The 18,696-nt window shown below is 42.2% G+C and overlaps 1 protein-coding gene across 16 annotated transcripts in view; it reads left to right on the top strand.

Annotated features, from left to right (window-relative positions):
• LOC129762000 (glutamate receptor-interacting protein 2) overlaps window positions 1–18,696 on the top strand; it is a 119,731-nt gene that overhangs the window by 91,056 nt on the left and 9,979 nt on the right. For all 16 annotated transcript variants that reach the window (XM_055759934.1, XM_055759930.1, XM_055759926.1 and 13 more), the window contains 5 exons: window positions 11,291–11,416; window positions 12,047–12,244; window positions 12,347–12,537; window positions 12,616–12,908; window positions 12,971–13,137. In XM_055759934.1, the coding sequence (XP_055615909.1) occupies window positions 11,305–11,416; window positions 12,047–12,244; window positions 12,347–12,537; window positions 12,616–12,908; window positions 12,971–13,137 (961 nt within the window). In that variant the 5' untranslated portion in view covers window positions 11,291–11,304. The remainder of the gene's footprint in view (window positions 1–11,290; window positions 11,417–12,046; window positions 12,245–12,346; window positions 12,538–12,615; window positions 12,909–12,970; window positions 13,138–18,696) is intronic.

Consider the following 18,696-nt stretch of genomic DNA (forward strand, 5'->3'; position numbering starts at 1 on the left):
GACACCACATGCATTCTTTCGCCACTTTGCGAACGACCACTCGCATTTTACAAATATAGAAGTTCTGTCGCAATTCGTTCACTATTGTTTCTTTGTTATTGTGTCCGAATTTACGATGATAATAGTTGACTAGCAGCCTTGTAACATAGTGGTCCTTCGGTAGGATAACAGGCTTTCTTACTTCGTAAGGCACACATAAAGCCTCGCTGATGCGGCTATCAGATCTAATGATTCCGTCTTCGTCCAGGTACGGTGAGAGTTTGTATAGTACACTATTTTTATTCAACTGGCTCCATTTCTGCGACCCATTTCTTTGGAATTTTGTCAATTCCATGGAAAATCCTTCTGCTTGAACTTGTCTGTAAACATAAGTCTCTGCTTTTTTCAAATCCTCTTGCAACAATCCTTGAGGATGGCTTATCGACGTCGATTTTTTACAGGTGCGTGCGAAGAAGAAGACGAACGCCACTGCTCTGATCAATCGTTCGTATTTGGAGAAACGTTCGAAGGTGATAAGAGATTCAACTCTCTCGTGTTGATGTACGCGACCCATACGGATTTCCTCCTTTGTTTCTGTCACAACGTGTTTCGAACGAGGCCAGCTTTCTTCATCGTCGTACAGGAATTCAGGTGCTTTGAACCAACGAGACTCGGAACTGGACACGGAGTTCTGGTTCCATTTTGTAGCCTCATCAGCTACATTCATCTGTGATGGGACCCACCTCCATTCGGCCATGGTTGACTCGCTCAGGATTTCTCCTACTCGGACGGCAACGTACTGTTTATAACGGCGATGGTCCGAGCAAATCCAGGACAGAACAGTGCTAGAATCTGTCCAGAATGTACGACGCTTAATTTCCAGGGTGTGAGAATCTGTGATCATCTTCGCCAAACGGACTCCGATTATAGCAGCCTGCAGTTCGAGACGGGGAACGGAAAGGGATTTCACAGGAGCAACTTTGGTTTTTGACGATACCAAGACACATCTGACTTCCCCTCGTTCCACAATTCGAAAATATGCTGCGCTTGAATAAGCTTCCTCGCTTGCATCTACGAAGACGTGGAGCTCCATATCATTGTAGTTACATCGATCGTACATGGGAAAGTAACAACGTGGAATCGTGATCAACTCTAAACATCGTAAAGAGACTAGCCAGCGTTTCCACCGAATATATATTTCGTGTGGCACTGCTTCATCCCAATCTAAACCACATTTCCATACATCTTGCAGGATAATTTTCCCTTGTATTACCAACATTGATATTAAACCAAGAGGGTCAAAGAAGCTCATAACGAAGCGAAGAATTTCCCGTTTAGTAGGCGGAGAATCGCGCTCGAAAAGAGTCTGAACTACATTGCGATCGCCGAAGGTAAATTGAAAAGCATCTTCTTCCATAATCCACTGTAGACCAAGGACTCGCCCGCATTCACTTGTTTTATCGACAGTAAATTGCTTGCATTTGTCTGTCGCATTTTCTCCCATCACTTCCATTAACTTCTTGGAGTTCGACAACCAGTTTCGCATACGAAATCCTGCCTTTTCGTGGATAGTTCTCACTTGCGTCGACACTTCCACTGCTTCGTCCACACTATCAAAGCTGCTCAGATAATCATCCATATAATGATCTTCTAGGATGGCCTTGGATGCTCTCGGGTATTGTTGTTCGAATTCTTTAGCGTTCAAGTTTTTCACGAATTGTGAACTGCAAGGGGAACACGTCGAACCGAATGTCGCTACGTTCATCTCATACACATCGATGGGAAACGAGGAATCATTCCTCCAAAGAAATCTTTGCGATTGGCGATCAGAACTGCGAATCAGGACTTGGTGGAACATTTCCTGAATGTCGCCAGTAACTGCTATTTGTCGCTGACGAAAACGAAACAGGACACCAGGTAATGATACCAGAAAATCTGGTCCTTTGAGAACCATACTGTTGAATGAAATTTGTTCTGTCTTCGCTGCTGCGTCCCATACCAGGCGTAGCTTTTCTGGCTTTTTTGGATTCACTACTATATTCAATGGCAGAAACCAAACTCGTCGGGGATCTGATAAATTTTGTTCCTCTACTGTAATCTTGTGCGCATATCCTTTTTGCAGATATTCTGCTATTTGCAGCCTCACCTTCTCATATAGCTGTGGATGCTTATTCAGTCTACTCTCCAAACAGAATAACCTGCGTTCAGCGGTCGGACGACTGTCTGGGAACTCCAAATAGTCGTATCGCCAAAGTATCCCCGTCTCGAAACGGCCTGTTTCTGTGCGCGATGTGGTTTGCTCCAAAATGACACGAGCGCGTTGATCATCCGCAGATTCCAACGTACGGACAGCGGATACTCCTGCCCCCTCAATATTGAAGAAATTTTGTACAAGGTTGTGCAGATCTTCGTCGTGTGATCGCGTGCATACGTGCACATGACGATGGTCGTGTGGATCATCACCATCTCGTATGCTTCCGTGAATAGACCACCCTAGTCTGGTCTTCGCTGCCACTGGTTCATTTGATTTCCCTTCTCGTATTTTCAAATTGGTGATGAGGTGAGTGTTGTTCAAGCCGATTAGTATAGACGGAAAAACGTTACAATAATCTTCTACTGGAAGTCCGCGCAAATGCTGGAATTGAGTTTGCATATCGCTGAACCGCAACGTTTGTTTCGGAAGTTTTAAATTAGTCACGGTATGGACATCTCTCAACGGGAACTTTTTATTGACTTCACGACCAGATATTGTTAATTGAAGAACACACGAATCGGCTTCTCTACGAGTCACATTGCCGGTCCACTGTAGACAGAGAGGATCGGCCTGACCCTCCATTCCAAGCTGATCAGCAAGCTGCTTGTCTATTAGTGTCAGCTCCGATCCATCGTCTAAAAATGCGAAGGTGTCGACGGAAATATTTCTTCCATATATTGTGACGGGGACTATTCTAAAGAGAACGCATTTTCCTTTCTCATGATGTAGGGTGACTGTTCCAGACGTTGTTGCCGGTTTGGTTTTTTCGCGCAATTTTGTTGAGTGGAGAAGTCTGTGATGCCTGTATTCACAGCCATCTATGCCGCACACAAAGCTCTTACAAGGTCGCTTTCCATGTGGCACTAAACAACGTCGACACAAATGGTTCTGCTGCACTGCTTTCCAACGACTGTCGACATCAAGTTTTTTGAATTCGAAACAATCTTTTACTTTATGTCCAATCCTCTGACATACAGGACAAGGTTTTTGTTGGTTGTCAGAATTATTGAATACATTGCTGTTTTCTTCGATGACATGCGCGTTGATGAACCTTTTCTCTTTTTGCTGTTCATTTTTGTGGGAACTTTGAAATACGGGCGGAACTATGTGGCTGACTGCTGTGACAATCGTAGACATAAACTCCCCAAACGTGGCTAGATCTGGTGATTCGAATTGGCGTTGATATAGTGCCCAATCTAACCGTATATTTGTCGGCAGTTTACCTACTAACTCATTCAGCAGCATGGGATTTTTCAAGAAATTTTCCATTCTCACTGCATTGAGATGAGCACATAAATTCTGGACTATGAGTCCGAAATTCAGCAACGTCTCCAATTTGTCCGCCTTTGGCGATGGGGTCGATCGTATTTTATTTAGAAGATTGTTTGCAATTATTTCGGGTCTCCCATAGAGCGTGTATAGGGTGGAGAGAACATTTGGGACAGTTGACGGATGTAAAAGAAAACACTTTACGGCATCGAGAGCACAGCCCTTAATGCTTCGTTGCAGCCTCATAAGGTTCTCCGAATCTGAATATCCACATATTTGCGTAGAGTTGTTGTAGCTGGTGATGAAGATTGGCCAATCGGAAGGGTCTCCACTAAATATCGGTAACTCCTTTGGAACAACTTGGCGTGCGGTAAGTTGATGGGTGCTCGGTCCAACATTGACATTAATAGGTGTACTTGCGGCTGACGATGTGGAAATAATAGGTGGTTGATTATTTAAAATAGTCATAGATGGCGTTCCGTTATGATCACAAATCGCTGCACTATGCATAGGATTGGGTGCAACGGAGGACGGGTGTTGGTGATTATGATACGCTCGAGGTGTTGTATAAGTCAATGGATGGCAATTTATTGTTTGCATTGAGTGTAATTGCGGATACATAGAATTCGATTGAACATTTTCTGTACACTGACCTGCTGGTGGCTCATTCCTTATTGACGCTTGTACGTCGGTTGGGTTCGGGGAATGTGCTATAGTAGGTTGTGTAGAGTAACATAAAGATGATATGGGCTGCATCGCTGACTGCTGAACTGCATCGATGTATACCCCGCGCGGTGTCTGCTTCTGTATTTGCCACGCCTGACAAATCTCCTCCGACTGTACGGGAACTCTCTGTACATTTGCGGACGATGCCGCTCCTTGCTGCGAGTGAGTTGGATATTCACGCTGACGATACGGTTCTGATGACGTTGCATGGTGACTCTGCAATCCTGCTAATTGCGTTTGCTGAGGGAGAAGTAGCTGATTCCCTTTGGACGGAGTTAATTTAGTTGTTTGTTCGGTAGCTGGATACGTTGTGACGTCAGTTATCGGTTTGTCTGCTTGCGACGGGACAACAGTCGGGATGATTGTATTTCCGGAGACTGTTTCCGATGTCTTTATTTGCTGAACTTGTAACCACTGTTGCACCTTACCGGTACCACTCCTTGCTGATTTCACGCTTCCGCAATCACTGTCATCCAATAAACTCTGCATCATGCTGAACTTTTTGGATATAAACTCCTCCTCCATTTGCTTCTTTTCTTTCCTCTCCTTCTCCTTCCGCTCCCTTTCCTTCTGAATGGCTCGTTCCTTGAGTGCATTTTCCTTCTCTTGCAGCTCCTTCTCCTGTTGACTTTCCTCCTTAAGTAATCTTTCACGTAACCTCTTTTCCTCTTCCAACTGCTGTAGCTCGATTTGCACAGTCGCCGCTCGTTTACTGGATGACGAAGTTCTACCGGAAATAGAAGCTTTCGAGGTCAAAGCGGGACACAGTTTGCAGACAAAGTTACTCGTTTTCACGGAATCATCTACGCCAGCGCATGAGTAGTGATACCACTTGAGACACTTTTCGCATTCCACCATATCTTCCATAGAGTCTGGGTGCGAACATGAGTTGCAATTTCTCGGTGTCGATTCCAGATTAGGTTGGTTATCCTTCTTCGTTTTCGGATATGCTCCCAGCTTCATTTTATGCGTGGACATATCTTCTGTTTCCCACGGCTGAGAGTGTCAAAACGATGTGTGCAAAAGAAAAATCTTAAAGATTTGTAAGCTCACGAAGTGTGTTTCGGACGATCTCAAAAGCAAACGCTTTTATTTGGCGTTTATATCGCTTTAAGCTGTAAATATATTTCATTTTACGAATTCATTATTTTAATAATTATTAAATATTTACATTTTTCGTTCCTTCTTGGTTTTAAATTCAATTTTCTCCGTGATTTAACAAAAACAATTTTTTAATAAAATTTTGCTCGCACTCCTGTTTACTTGCTTTTTAATGATGGCTTCTATTCTGGATGTTTTTATCATTGTTGACATTCGTGACAGCTTTGGCAACGTCACTGTTACAGTCCTTAGTTAATGATGTGGCTGTGTTCTGCCCTGCGGTCTTCTCCCGCAACATGAGTTTAAAAGTTATTTCAGATGTCGAAAAATTATAAACGATTTCGATTGCTTATGGTCTGTTTATCAAAAAAAGCTATATAAATTGAATTTACTTGCTTTTCCTTTAGTACACGGCATGCCGTTAATTGAAAAAAAAAACTCAGGGTGGTCCTGAGCCACCCTCAAAACGATGGTCCTAAACTGAACTCAACAAGCTGGTACTAAACCGATCGTCTGTTTTAGTCCTGTGTGTGGGAGTTTGTATTGAGCGTTTAGCGTTAAGAGTTGTTTTCATGCTTGCACACCATTTGTATCAGATTTATATATCTAAATCATGTAATTAATGCATCTCGATGACCTCAATTCTGATCGTGGTTTGTCCGATGCGCTGATGTAGGTTTGCCCATACGTTTACTATGGCAACCACTTGGCGCGCTGCAGTTTGTTTGTTTTGTTTTGTTGTTCTTCGCGCGAAGCAGAAATAATCCCCTTTATTCCGCGCGGCGAATGGGGTGAGATGGAAAAGTTTCTCGCTTCATTCCGGAAGCCATCTTACTTTTTAGCTCCTATTTGATACCGGAGTCGATGAGGACACGACTTAAAATCTCACCTAGTGACAACCTATAGTCACCCATTCGCCTTCGGGAACATCGTGACTTGAGCCATCTCACGTCATTCGCCGCGTAGAATAGGGGGAATGTTTCTCTGTGTTGAGCGCTGTTCACCTTTAACCCTTCAACCCTTTCACTCCCAAGGGAAATATTTTTTCCCTTCTACAAAAATCGTTATCGATTATTCAATTATTATTGAATCGATATTTTATTTACTGAATGTCAAAACAAAACGTATATCCAAGGCATTAAATGTGTTTCTGAACGAATAAAAAAAGAACTGTCAAACATGGTTCGGTCTGACTTAACACCGACCACATAATAAATGTGTTATGTGGGTGACCGGAATAAATCGCCACAGTAAACAACTGCAACAGAAACAACCGCTTAGAAAAAGTGTAGTAGGCTAGAAATATTTGGCGCGGGAAAAACATCATGTGCCTCACATTTCTATTATAAATTTATTCTCTTGTTCTCGTTTTTCGAAATTTATTCTGAGGACAATGTAATGGGGACGAAGTCCCCATTTGGCGAGGATAAGGAATCGAGGCGGCCCATGCCGCCAAGATGACGCAATCCGAGTCCACCGCCGACCCGCCGTCGGAAGCGGCGGTGTCTCGCACGCAAACCTGGGATCCACTGATTGCCCGGTTAGTTTGAAACATAGGATACGATCCTTTAGCAATGTCCGACCGAGCTCTAGCGAGCGTCGGACGGTATACGTCTGCCCGGGGCGTTACGTTTGCCTGGGGCGATACGTTTGCCCGGTTAATTCTTGTTTTGAAATACAATACCGCGCCACAATATTTATAGCCTACTACACATTTTATAAGCGGTGGTTTCTGTTGCAGTCGTTTTCTGTGGCGATTTATTCCGGGAACCGTTATGTGTTATGTCCACTTGTGCTTCACAAGTAAACGAAATTGTTTTGTAGAATACCATAACAAACTATTTATTTTACTTTTTTGATAATTTGTATTAGGTTTTTTTGTATTACAAAGCAATAAATAAAATACCGATATAATAAACCTAACTCTTCGTTTATTTACTTTTATGGTCCACAGGGAAAAATATTTTCCATGAAATAATAGGAATCCTATACACCCTGCTTTGTTTTTCTGGTGATATTCTCTTGCTTTACACACACAATATATATTGGGTTGTATTTAGTCTCGGACATCTTATGGCCCGGAAAGGGTTAACGGGCCGTAAGAACTAGGTATCATATCAACGCAAACAATATAACGACATGTTTACATGCTAAAATACACAAAACAATTTTCCTCAATACGCAAAACAACAAGTAACAAAATGCATTATAATTGCCACCCTATGAGAAGGAATCTTAGGTGGAGTAGATGGTGTGAGTGTGTGAGTAATATCATACGCTGCCATAGCTACTTCTCACATTGTGACGTCAATATTTGTGTTTACATTCAATTGCCTTTTACATCCATGCGAAGACGCTATTTTCAGCAAGTTTTTATCAATTAAAAACAGATCTTTTTTTGGAGTTCCCACTGAATATGAGTATAATGTGACAGTTTCACTAATGCATATTAGTGTAATGATTTCGGAAAAGATGAATTAAAGTGATATTATGTGTGTCATTTTAACTCTCTCACCTTTATATATTATCTGAAAATGCTGCTATTCTCGAGGACTAAGCATACGACTGTTCTCTGGACCTTTCTGCTCCTTAAATGATGGAAGTAAGTTACAATACAATTGTCATCTATTAAAAAACAATCAATAACAAGATTTCATGAGCAATTTGGCTCATAAAGTTAACGATGATTTTGAAACAAACCATTATCAGCGGTGGACAAACCATGATCATAATTTCTCTTTGAAGAAAATCGTTAAAAAACATAAAAATTTTGGACAATTTGAACGCCTTATGGTATTATTAGCAATAAGAGACTTAAGGCTTTTCAACAAACCCAAACTCGTCTTGATAATGTGTGATTTTCATGGAGAAAAATCGATTTGCATTTACTAGTTTCGCGAAAACACCCTCAATCATTTCAATGCCGAAGTCACCAAAAAACAAGATTTTGTTTCTTTGTGATGCTTTTTGTCTTTAACACTAGAGTCACCACTTTTGATTCGTCCAAACTATTCCGTACAAAATCTATCCGATGGTGCAGAGTCAACATACGTATCAACACGCATTCGATTCACTTCAGCTGTACTTTTCTTCCAATGGAAACAGATAACCTTAAGGTGCTTATTGCAACGAAACTCAACATTTTTAACGCATCAAAAATTGAGCTAGTTGTGCAAAACTCAAAGACTTGTAAACAATATTTGATTGAGAGATGTCGACAGTTCAAGATTCAGCAAAAATCAGCTGTCGCCGTCGTTTGTTTATAGCACCTAGTGCCATCTTGTGGGAATAAAATGAATCAAGTTACACACTCAATATACTGCGATGCGTTGTAATGAATGAAGCAAATTATTTTTCAAATAGGTTACTTTATGTTTTTGGAGTCGTTAACCTTGCTGATGTTATAAGCTACCAGAAAATGTAAAAATAATAGATTCGAATTTTTCGATTTTCCAGATCGGGGTCTTTCCTTTAGGGGGTATTCTAATGTAGAGACACGAATTTCTGACGTTTTTTCGAGTTCCGTAAAAATAAAACAAAGAATATTTTTACTATCCATAATATCATTATTTGTTCATCTATCTTTTAACAATAAAAACAAAAATTGAATTGAGAAAAAATATTCATAACTAGAATAGCCAAGAGCTGATGAAGTGAGAGGGTCCAAAAAAAGTTGTGCCATGGCGTACACGATTCCAGCCCTTCTGGTTATCTGAAACAAAAAAATCGAACAGATTATGAAACAGTAAAGATGCCGCTATCTTTTTTTACAAAATGGCGGCCGTTTGAAATACAAAATGCGGCTTAAAATATTTTTCGATTTTTCCAAAATAGTATAATTTTTAAAAAATATCATTTTTTTTGGGGTTCATGCGATAGAGAGATGCCTGCAGATTGCTTCGACATGAATCGGAACTTGAGATATCGTGTACGCCAGTTTGAAAAAACTAGTTTCGAGAAAAATGCAAGTCCATTGTTATGGCCGTACCAGATCAGAATTCACATAAAATGGCTTTAGCTCGGTAAATAAAAAATCACATCAAATTGCATCACGGAAAAAACGCTGTAGAAATTCGCCCAGTAGACCGATCTTTTTGAAAATTTTAGCCAGAAAAATAAAAACTATTAAACAACTTTTGTCATTTTCTTTTTATTCATACTTCGAGCCCAAGCCCGTATGCTCGCAGCTTCCTCTTTACCCCGTCCATAAGGTTCTGTACAACGTCAGGTTGTAGTTTTTTTTGAACAGAAATCCATTTTCTCTTGAAGTCCGCCTCCGATTTGACAACTTTCGGGTTCTTCCGGAGGGCCTGCTTCATAATCGCCCAATATTTCTCTATTGGGCGAAGCTCCGACGCGTTTGGCGGGTTCATTTCCTTTGGCACGAAGGTGACCCCGTTGGCTTCGTACCACTCCAACACGTCCTTTGAATAGTGGCACGAAGCGAGATCCGGCCAGAAGATGGTCGGGCACTCCTTAAGGTAAACCTGCCCGTTTACCGTGCCGGTCATCACGAAGGGGGCGCTCCGCTTTCCGCAAGAGCAGATCGCTTGCCACACCATGTACTTTTTGGCAAACTTGGATAGTTTCTGCTTGCGAATCTCCTCCGGAACGCTGAATTTGTCCTCTGCGGAGAAGAACAACAGGCCCGGCAGCTGACGAAAGTCCGCTTTGACGTAGGTTTCGTCGTCCATTACCAGGCAATGCGGCTTTGTCAGCATTTCGGTGCATAGCTTCCGGGCTCGCGTCTTCCCCACCATGTATTGCCTTTCGTCGCGGTTAGTAGCCTTCTGAACCTTGTATGTACGCAGGCCTTCCCGCTGCTTGGTCCGCTGGACGAATGAACTTGACAAATTCAGCTTATTGGTGACATCCCGGACCGAACTACTCGGATCACGTCTAAACTGCTTAACTACGCGCTTGTGATCTTTTTCACTGACGGAGCATCCATTTTTGCCGTTCTTCACCTTCCGGTCGATGGTTAGGTTCTCGAAGTATCGTTTTAGTACTCTGCTGACCGTAGATTGGACGATTCCCAGCATCTTACCGATGTCCCGATGTGACAACTCCGGATTCTCGAAATGAGTGCACAGGATTAATTCACGACGCTCTTTTTCGTTCGACGACATTTTTCCAAATTTACGAAAAATTGACAGTGAAGCATGGCCAACGTGATCTATACACTCTCATCTGATTATAAGCGAAAGCTGAAGATATAATTCCTAAAAATTAAATTTCTACAGAGTTTTTTCCGTGATGCAATTTGATGTGACACACCCTTTAATAGGATTTTCGACAAGTCTTTTCTAGGGTATATTCTTGAATGCATAAGCTACAGAAATATGAAGAAAAAAATTGATTTTTCTCAAACTTCTAGACTAGAACACTGCCCTCATTGTTCTCAATACCATCAACCTCAGTTTCGGATCTAAAGTTCCACTACGACGCGTCCTCTGATCCACTCGGAAATGTTTACGTTCATCATATACTATTGATTTAGCCACTTTTAGCAATTTCGCGATATTAGTACCTGACTACGCCGGATTTTTAATGTGAGTGTCCAGAATCAAATTTCTTCCCTTGGCTACCATCCTGCACAACTTTTTCGTAACAAAACGGATGAACGTGACATTTTCACCGTCGAAAGATACATGTTTTCCGAACAATTTGCTGTCCAAAGATTTCAGATACGCTAACTACGACCGCTGCTATAAAATGAACAGTTATTCTAGATTCTAGATGTTTCAAGCCTTACTGCGATGCGTTGTGATGAACGAAGAAAATTATATACTAATAATGTACTTTAAATGGACTTAATGAACTTTAAAGAAAAAATGTAACAAATAAAAAATTGCATTTCGATAGTACAAAAAATTACAAAATTTTCAAAAAATTATTATGATTTGTTCGCTACCGTATTTAGTAAAACAAAATGACATGTGCGCGTGTTTCTAATTTCAGCAATCGATCGAGCGATGAGCCCGGCCCAGTCAGAGGATTCGGGGCTGGCGGCGGACCGTGGAACCACTTATGCAACCATTACGATCCCCCGCGATCAGGGACAACCGTTGGGGATAATACTGGCAGGTGAGTGTTAGTTATTGAAACGCCGATGGATCATCTGAATCACCTCAATCAAACAAATACCGTTCGAGTGTGAATTTTGTTTGTGTTTTGAAATTAAATACCGCACGCGGGTGCGTTGAAAGTGGCTTTCGCCTACGACTGATTTTCCCCTCTTCGAACCTAACATTTTAACGACGCTATTAGTTTAAATTAAGACACTCAGATCACTCCGATTGGTTGATGACTGACTGGAGTAGTCTTTCCCAACTGGACAGAGACCGAATTGGATTAATCCAATTAAAATGCTCGAAATGCAGTTTTCATTGCGACCACAGAAAAGCGAACGCGCGTAAAGTTCGCAAGTAGGTAGATCTTTCGGTGGGACGGTCTTTCTCGGATCATCCGCCCAGCAGATGGACACAGCCGTGGGATGACCATTTTTATTGCCAGGCAGCGCGAAGCGAAGCGGAGTATTATTATGACTTATGAAGCCGTAAAATGTGCATAATGTGTGCCAGTCAGAGGCCCAATTAATGACCGAATCGATTATGAGGGGCGGGATATTGAACATAGTTGGCGCGTTCTTGTGTTCGCGTTATTGGCGAAAAATGCAAATTCAATTGCTCTTTTTATTTTGGATATCTTCCACAGAGCGCACCGACCTGTCGTATCCACCGGCGGTGGAGTCTATCAGTGGCCCGGCAGCGGACTTTCTGGCGCCGGGCGACCGAATCCATCAGATCGATGGCATTTCCACGATTGGCCTCACCAATCAGCATTTGTTCAGCATCTTGGCCCACGGCGATGGGTCGGCGGTTGTCGAGATCGAGTATTCGTATCCGGAGTACAGTAAGTAGGCAGCCCGGCGGCAGTCATCCGACGTGTGACGTGTGTGGGACGACCGAATGACAAATGATGCACTGCCCTTTTCGTTTTCTATTTTTCCTCCAGTCTCACAGAATAGTTTGTGTGTGACCACAAAGCTGGCCCAGATCACGGTGGAGCGCGAGAATGGCTGCCTCGGGTTGACGCTGCGCGGTGGCGGCGAGTACCCACTGATCGTTACCAATGTGCGAATGCATGGACCGGTGTTCAAGACGGGACAGATCAAACCCGGGGATCGGGTACTGCGGGTTGATAACGTGAGTACGAATGCATTTTGAACGCGGAGAGGGATCATGAATGATCACTTTGCCCTTTTCTGTTTTGTTTTTGGATAGATCTCGCTGATGAACAAAACACTGACCGAGGCGCAGCACATCTTGAAGAATGGGCACCTGTCCGGGTATACGAATCTGACAATCGAGTATGACGTATCGGTGATGCAGAGTGTGGAATTCAGCATGGGACCGCTGCTGTTGGAAATCGAACGGCCGATGAACGAGAAGCTGGGACTGATTTTGAGCAATTACTCGAGTGCCGTCAATCAGAACGATATCTATCATAAACTGGACGAAGTGCAACAGGCGGGAATTTACATTGCCAGCATACTGCCAGCCAGCATTGCGGATCGGTTAGGGGAATTCAATGGTAGATGTGCTTCGGAATGCTTTAATCGCCCGTTTTGTCTTATAGTTGTGGAGCCCTTACCGTCGGTGATCAGATTCTGTCGGTGGATGAAACGATAGTGGAGAATAGTGCCTACTCTCCGGAGGAAGTGACAACGCTGCTGGACGCTAACTGCACCAAAGGTTACACTCAGCTACAGATTCTGCCCGCCCATACACTGGTTAGGAGAAGAGGTTAGTAGGAATTTGAAACTTTCTTCCTTGGAACAAACATTAATATGAGTGACACGAAATTTTGCTACTTTGCAATGTTGTTATCGATCTTTGAATTCCGTGTGACAGATCAATTATGAAGCCAAACTCCCTTATATTTACAGTGTGTCTCAGAATAAAGGGTGTGACACATCAAATTGCATCACGGAAAAAACGCTGTAGAAATTTAATTTTTAGGAATTATATCTTCAGCTTTCGCTTATAATCAGATAAGAGTGTATAGATCACGTTGGCCATGCTTCACTGTCAATTTTTCGTAAATTTGGAAAAATGTCGTCGAACGAAAAAGAGCGTCGTGAATTAATCCTGTGCACTCATTTCGAGAATCCGGAGTTGTCACATCGGGACATCGGTAAGATGCTGGGAATCGTCCAATCCACGGTCAGCAGAGTACTAAAACGATACTTCGAGAACCTAACCATCGACCGGAAGGTGAAGAACGGCAAAAATAGATGCTCCGTCAGTGAAAAAGATCACAAGCGCGTATTTCAGCAGTTTAGACGTGATCCGAGAAGTTCGGTCCGGGATGTCGCCAATAAGCTGAATTTGTCAAGTTCATTCGTCCAGCGGACCAAGCAGCGGGAGGGCCTGCGTACATACAAGGTTCAGAAGGCTCCTAACCGCGACGAAAGGCAAAACATGGTGGGGAAGACGTGAGCCCGGAAGCTGTATACCGAAATGCTGACGAAGCCGCATTGCCTGGTAATGGACGACGAAACCTACGTCAAAGCGGACTTTCGTCAGCTGCCGGGCCTGTTGTTCTTCTCCGCAGAGGACAAATTCAGCGTTCCGGATGAGATTCGCAAGCAGAAACTATCCAAGTTTGCCAAAAAGTACATGGTGTGGCAAGCGATCTGCTCTTGCGGAAAGCGGAGCGCCCCCTTCGTGATGACCGGCACGGTAAACGGGCAGGTTTACCTTAAGGAGTGCCTACAGAAGCGCTTACTACCACTATCGAAGCAGCACGAGGGCCCGACCATCTTCTGGCCGGATCTCGCTTCGTGTCAAAGGAAATGAACCCGCCCAACGCGCCGGAGCTTCGCCCAATAGAGAAATATTGGGCGATTATGAAGCAGGCCCTCCGGGAGAACCCAAAAGTTGTCAAATCGGAGGCGGACTTCAAGAGAAAGTGGATTTCTGTTCAAAAAAAAACTACAACCTGACGTTGTACAGAACCTTATGGACGGGGTAAAGAGGAAGGTGCGAGCATACGGGCTTGGGTTCGAAGTATGAATAAAAAGAAAATGACAAAAGTTGTTTAATAGTTTTTATTTTACTGTCTAAAATTTTCAAAAGGATCGGTCTACTGGGCGAATTTCTACAGCGTTTTTTCCGTGATGCAATTTGATGTGACACACCCTTTAGGTATCGGGCCTGATTCTGGAATACACTTGACGGTGGAAACGAAATAAACGGCATGCCATTGAACTACGTTTTACGAGTTAGTGAAGTGTCGAAGATAATGATGAATTTTCAGGCAGAATGAGCACTTTTCAAATAAAAAATCATTAATGAAAATTAACTTCTTCGTATCAAACTGGTATTCAATGTCTCATACAAAAATTTCATCTGAATATAATTTGATATTATAATGATAAGTTTAGTGGGAAACTAATCTCGTATCCAGATGTCGACACCGTTCCATTGTCATCGCGAATACGTTTCATTCCGTTTCCACCGTGAAGTGTATTCGTAGTGTATTCGAGAATCAGGACCATCATTAAAGCGAAATGCATCAAATAACTTATATTAGTATGACAACGTTGAAAACCGCTTAACGCAATCAAAGCAACCCGTTTCAGCAAGACGAACTGAAAGCTGTCAAAAGTTGAAAACCGTTGCGACAAAATTTAGGTCCAGTTTCTCGTTTCGGCTGTTTCGAGTGTTGTTTCGACCGATTTTTGAAAAAAATTGATTGTTTCTCGGTGTTATTTTGTGTTTTTCGAATCCTGGTAAGCATTTATCATGTAAACAAGAAATGTGTAAGGTTTTAATTATCGAATTCGAGTTGCATTCAACGAAAAATTGGTCGCGCGCATAATTGCACGGAAACACAACGGATGGTCACCCGAAAAATGTCGCATGAAATCGCAGAGTACACGATCCAAAATCTTCTTGTTTTATGCCCTCGACGACCGCAAAAAATCCGAAACGATGCCCAAGAAAAACGACCGCGAAGGATGACTGCCATAAAGCAAGCCTCCAAGAAAGATCCCTTCAACGGCTCCGAGACGAACTGAACTTGTCCGTGAGTTCCCGGACAGCTAAGCGGCGGCTGTGGAGCAGGGTGGTAAAATCCCCCGAAAGGTCCCGATGCTGACGCCGAAGCGTCTGAAGTTTACGAAGGACCGCTGCGATTGGATCATTCCGGAGAAGGAAAAGCAGTGTCTAAATATACTGTGGTCGGATGAGACGAAGGTAAACCTCATGGGCTCGGACAGAAAAACTTGGGTTCATCACAAAAGAGAATGCGCTTACATACCACAGTATACTACGAAGATATTCAAGAATAAAGGAGGGAACATTATTTTGCAAGGGTGTTTCTCCTGGTACGGGGTTGGCCACCTGCATTAGGTGGATAAGATCATAGATCAGTACCTTTACGCTCAATCTCATGACAACTCTACACGAGCTGAAGATTGTACCGCCCAGTGACTATTCTACCCTGGATTGCTCGAGTCAAGAGAGACGCACCACGATTGATATGAGTTACAGAATAGGGAGGCGTCGCTGATTAATGATAAGTTGCACCCCATTAGGAAGTATCCCGTATCGGCCACACATACAGAGTACTGGAGACTGCAACATCCCAATTATGAGAATCTTTGTAATACTAACCTCGAGCCAACCGCGAGTAATCGGTTACATATTACTAACATAGGCGTAAGACAAAAATTGTCAAAATATTGAACTCCCGGCCCCGTCAGGCTAACGCCATATGTGCCTTAATAAAATATATATTTTGAAAAAAAAATCTACGCTCAATCAATTAACAATGAATTTTAGCTACAAATTATGAATCCCGATGTGATTTAGAATAAAAAATCTTCTTCTGAATGCAGCCATTCCCGAGATATTTGAAACAAAAATTCCAATATATGTTTGTCGTGTTACACCGTCATGTTCATGGAATTTAACAACCTTTTTCCAACTTTCCTAATTTCCAATAAGTTTTCCAAACACATAATTATGGTAAAAATATATGTTTAGGAGTTACTCATGTTATATTTAGGAGTTTCAACCCACATGTCTTCAAATCTTTTTCAACATAACTCCTAAATATATATTTGCGAGAATGGAACCACAATGTTCTAAACTCTTTCGGAGAGCGAGATAGAGATAGATAGAGAGAGATAGAGAGAGATAGAGAGAGATAGAGTGAGATAGGGAGAGAGATAGAGAGAAGAATAGAGAGAGATAGGGAGAGAGATAGAGAGAGTGTACAGCAGCCACGAAAGGGGTGGGGATCGACGCAAGTAAGATCCTGATTACGACATACTGGTATAACATGGAAAACGGACATGACACGGAAACGGATAACATGCGACGCTAAAGGCTGACAGCTATGCTATTCTGCTCCCTGAGTAAGGGTGAGTGCCTCCGTCCCGGTAAATACATTGGCAGGACTCCGAGTACCTTCGAAGCTCGTCTAGGCTTAGGCACTAGATACTAGCATTAGATATAACATTCCTGGCTTACGCCGTTCCGACTCTAAACACGGTCCCCATGAATACCCGTGTCAACCCTTGTATGGCCTCACTGTTTGCATACATAACCATCACAGAACGGTGACTATGTAAAACGAGCGGAGATAGCGGTTTGGAGCTGAGACCAACCAAAATGGAGACAACCAACAAAAACAACGAAGAACGAAAAAATAAAACGATGAATACGACAGATGATCAAGTCAACGCGTTCACTAGTAGTTGAATGTGCTGCGATCGCCATTACTCAACCTAGAAGGAACACCAGGCTCTAGTGGCAGTAATGGAGGAATACCTGAGACTCAGCAAAGTCGGGGGTCAATCCTCTGTTCCTGCCAAAGTCCAGCGATAGTTTAACCCAGAAAGGAGGGCTGACTGAAGTATCCTTAACACGATCATGATGAGGGTCAGAGAAATCGACACCTTTGTGCAGGACCAACCCAACGTGCATAGGAGATCAAGTCCAGGATGTCGTGTATATGATCTTTCTTGGGACATGCTGTGAAGGAGCACGATGGACTTATCGAAAAAACGAGAACAGAACGAACGAAGATTGATCGAAACTGTTCGGAAAAAAGGATAAAGGATTTACTAACAGAAGAAGAACTGTTTAAATTAAAAAAATCAAATTTTAATATACACTAAACCTGTAATGGGTCTCAAAATTCAAAAGAAAATCAAAATTTAGATATATATTTTTTGTACCGGGCAATATTGTTAAAATTCTGAGAAAAATCACACACATCTAGAAAAGACGTAGAAACACATTTAAATACAAATTAAATTAGTAGTGAATCTCTAAATCTTCAAAAAAAAAATCTATATTCAATATATTTTATATTCAATTTTTTTAGTAATATTTTCCGATACGCCATAGTAAGATGCACTTTCAGTATTTTTTTTTGAATTTTTATCTCTAAGCTATCGAGAATGGCATGAAAAATATTGAAAAGTTCGTTTTTTACCATAGATCCAATGTTTAACCTCATAGGGGATCGAAAAAATAGTCAAAATTTCTTGTTTAGTAACCTATTCAATATTTGCCATATGGTGGATGATTTGGTTTGGTGGCACTTTTTACTTCCATACCCGGCCAGGCCATTTGCTCGGAAGTTTATGGTTTGGCAAGATATTTGCTTCTATGGAATGAAAACCAAGATATTTGTCACGAACAAGACGACAAACTTGAGGTTGTACAAAGAAGATGATCAGTTTTCGATGGAAGATGGCAATTATGTTTTGATGGATTAACCTTTATCGTGTATCTTTCTATTACCGAAATACAAGTGATTTTTTTCCGCACGGTTTCTAAGTGGACAATGGTTTATACAAATTCAGAAATAACTTGATAAGCTTGATATCCCCAAAGGAGCCTCGCATGACGGTACAAAATTCCTCCTCGATTTCCTGGTAGAATCTTCTTTAGCCACAATCGACGGACGACAACCGAATCCGCTGTGCAGTGCATCCCGCGTCAAATGAGTCTTCCATCTGCGATGACGACAAAGACGACCGAGTGGGGAAGCAAAGACAAAATAAAATTCTAAAAAAACAAAACTCACACAAATCTGCTGACGTATTTCAGAACTAATTAATTTGAACGCGTGCTGGAAAAGTCTCTTCGCCATCGGCCTGGAAATGCACAGCACCATTGCACTGGTGGATGAAATGAAATATCTGGGAGTGAAGATCAAGTGACAGGGAGACTTCAAACGAAACGGTGGGGAAAAATAAAAATAACCAAACTAAAACTGAATCATGTAATAAGCCACCAAATTGGGGGGAAAGATTAATAAAACCGTCGGGGAACCGTCTA

The sequence above is a fragment of the Toxorhynchites rutilus genome, chromosome 1 (assembly GCF_029784135.1).
Source record: "Toxorhynchites rutilus septentrionalis strain SRP chromosome 1, ASM2978413v1, whole genome shotgun sequence".
NCBI lineage: Eukaryota > Metazoa > Arthropoda > Insecta > Diptera > Culicidae > Toxorhynchites > Toxorhynchites rutilus.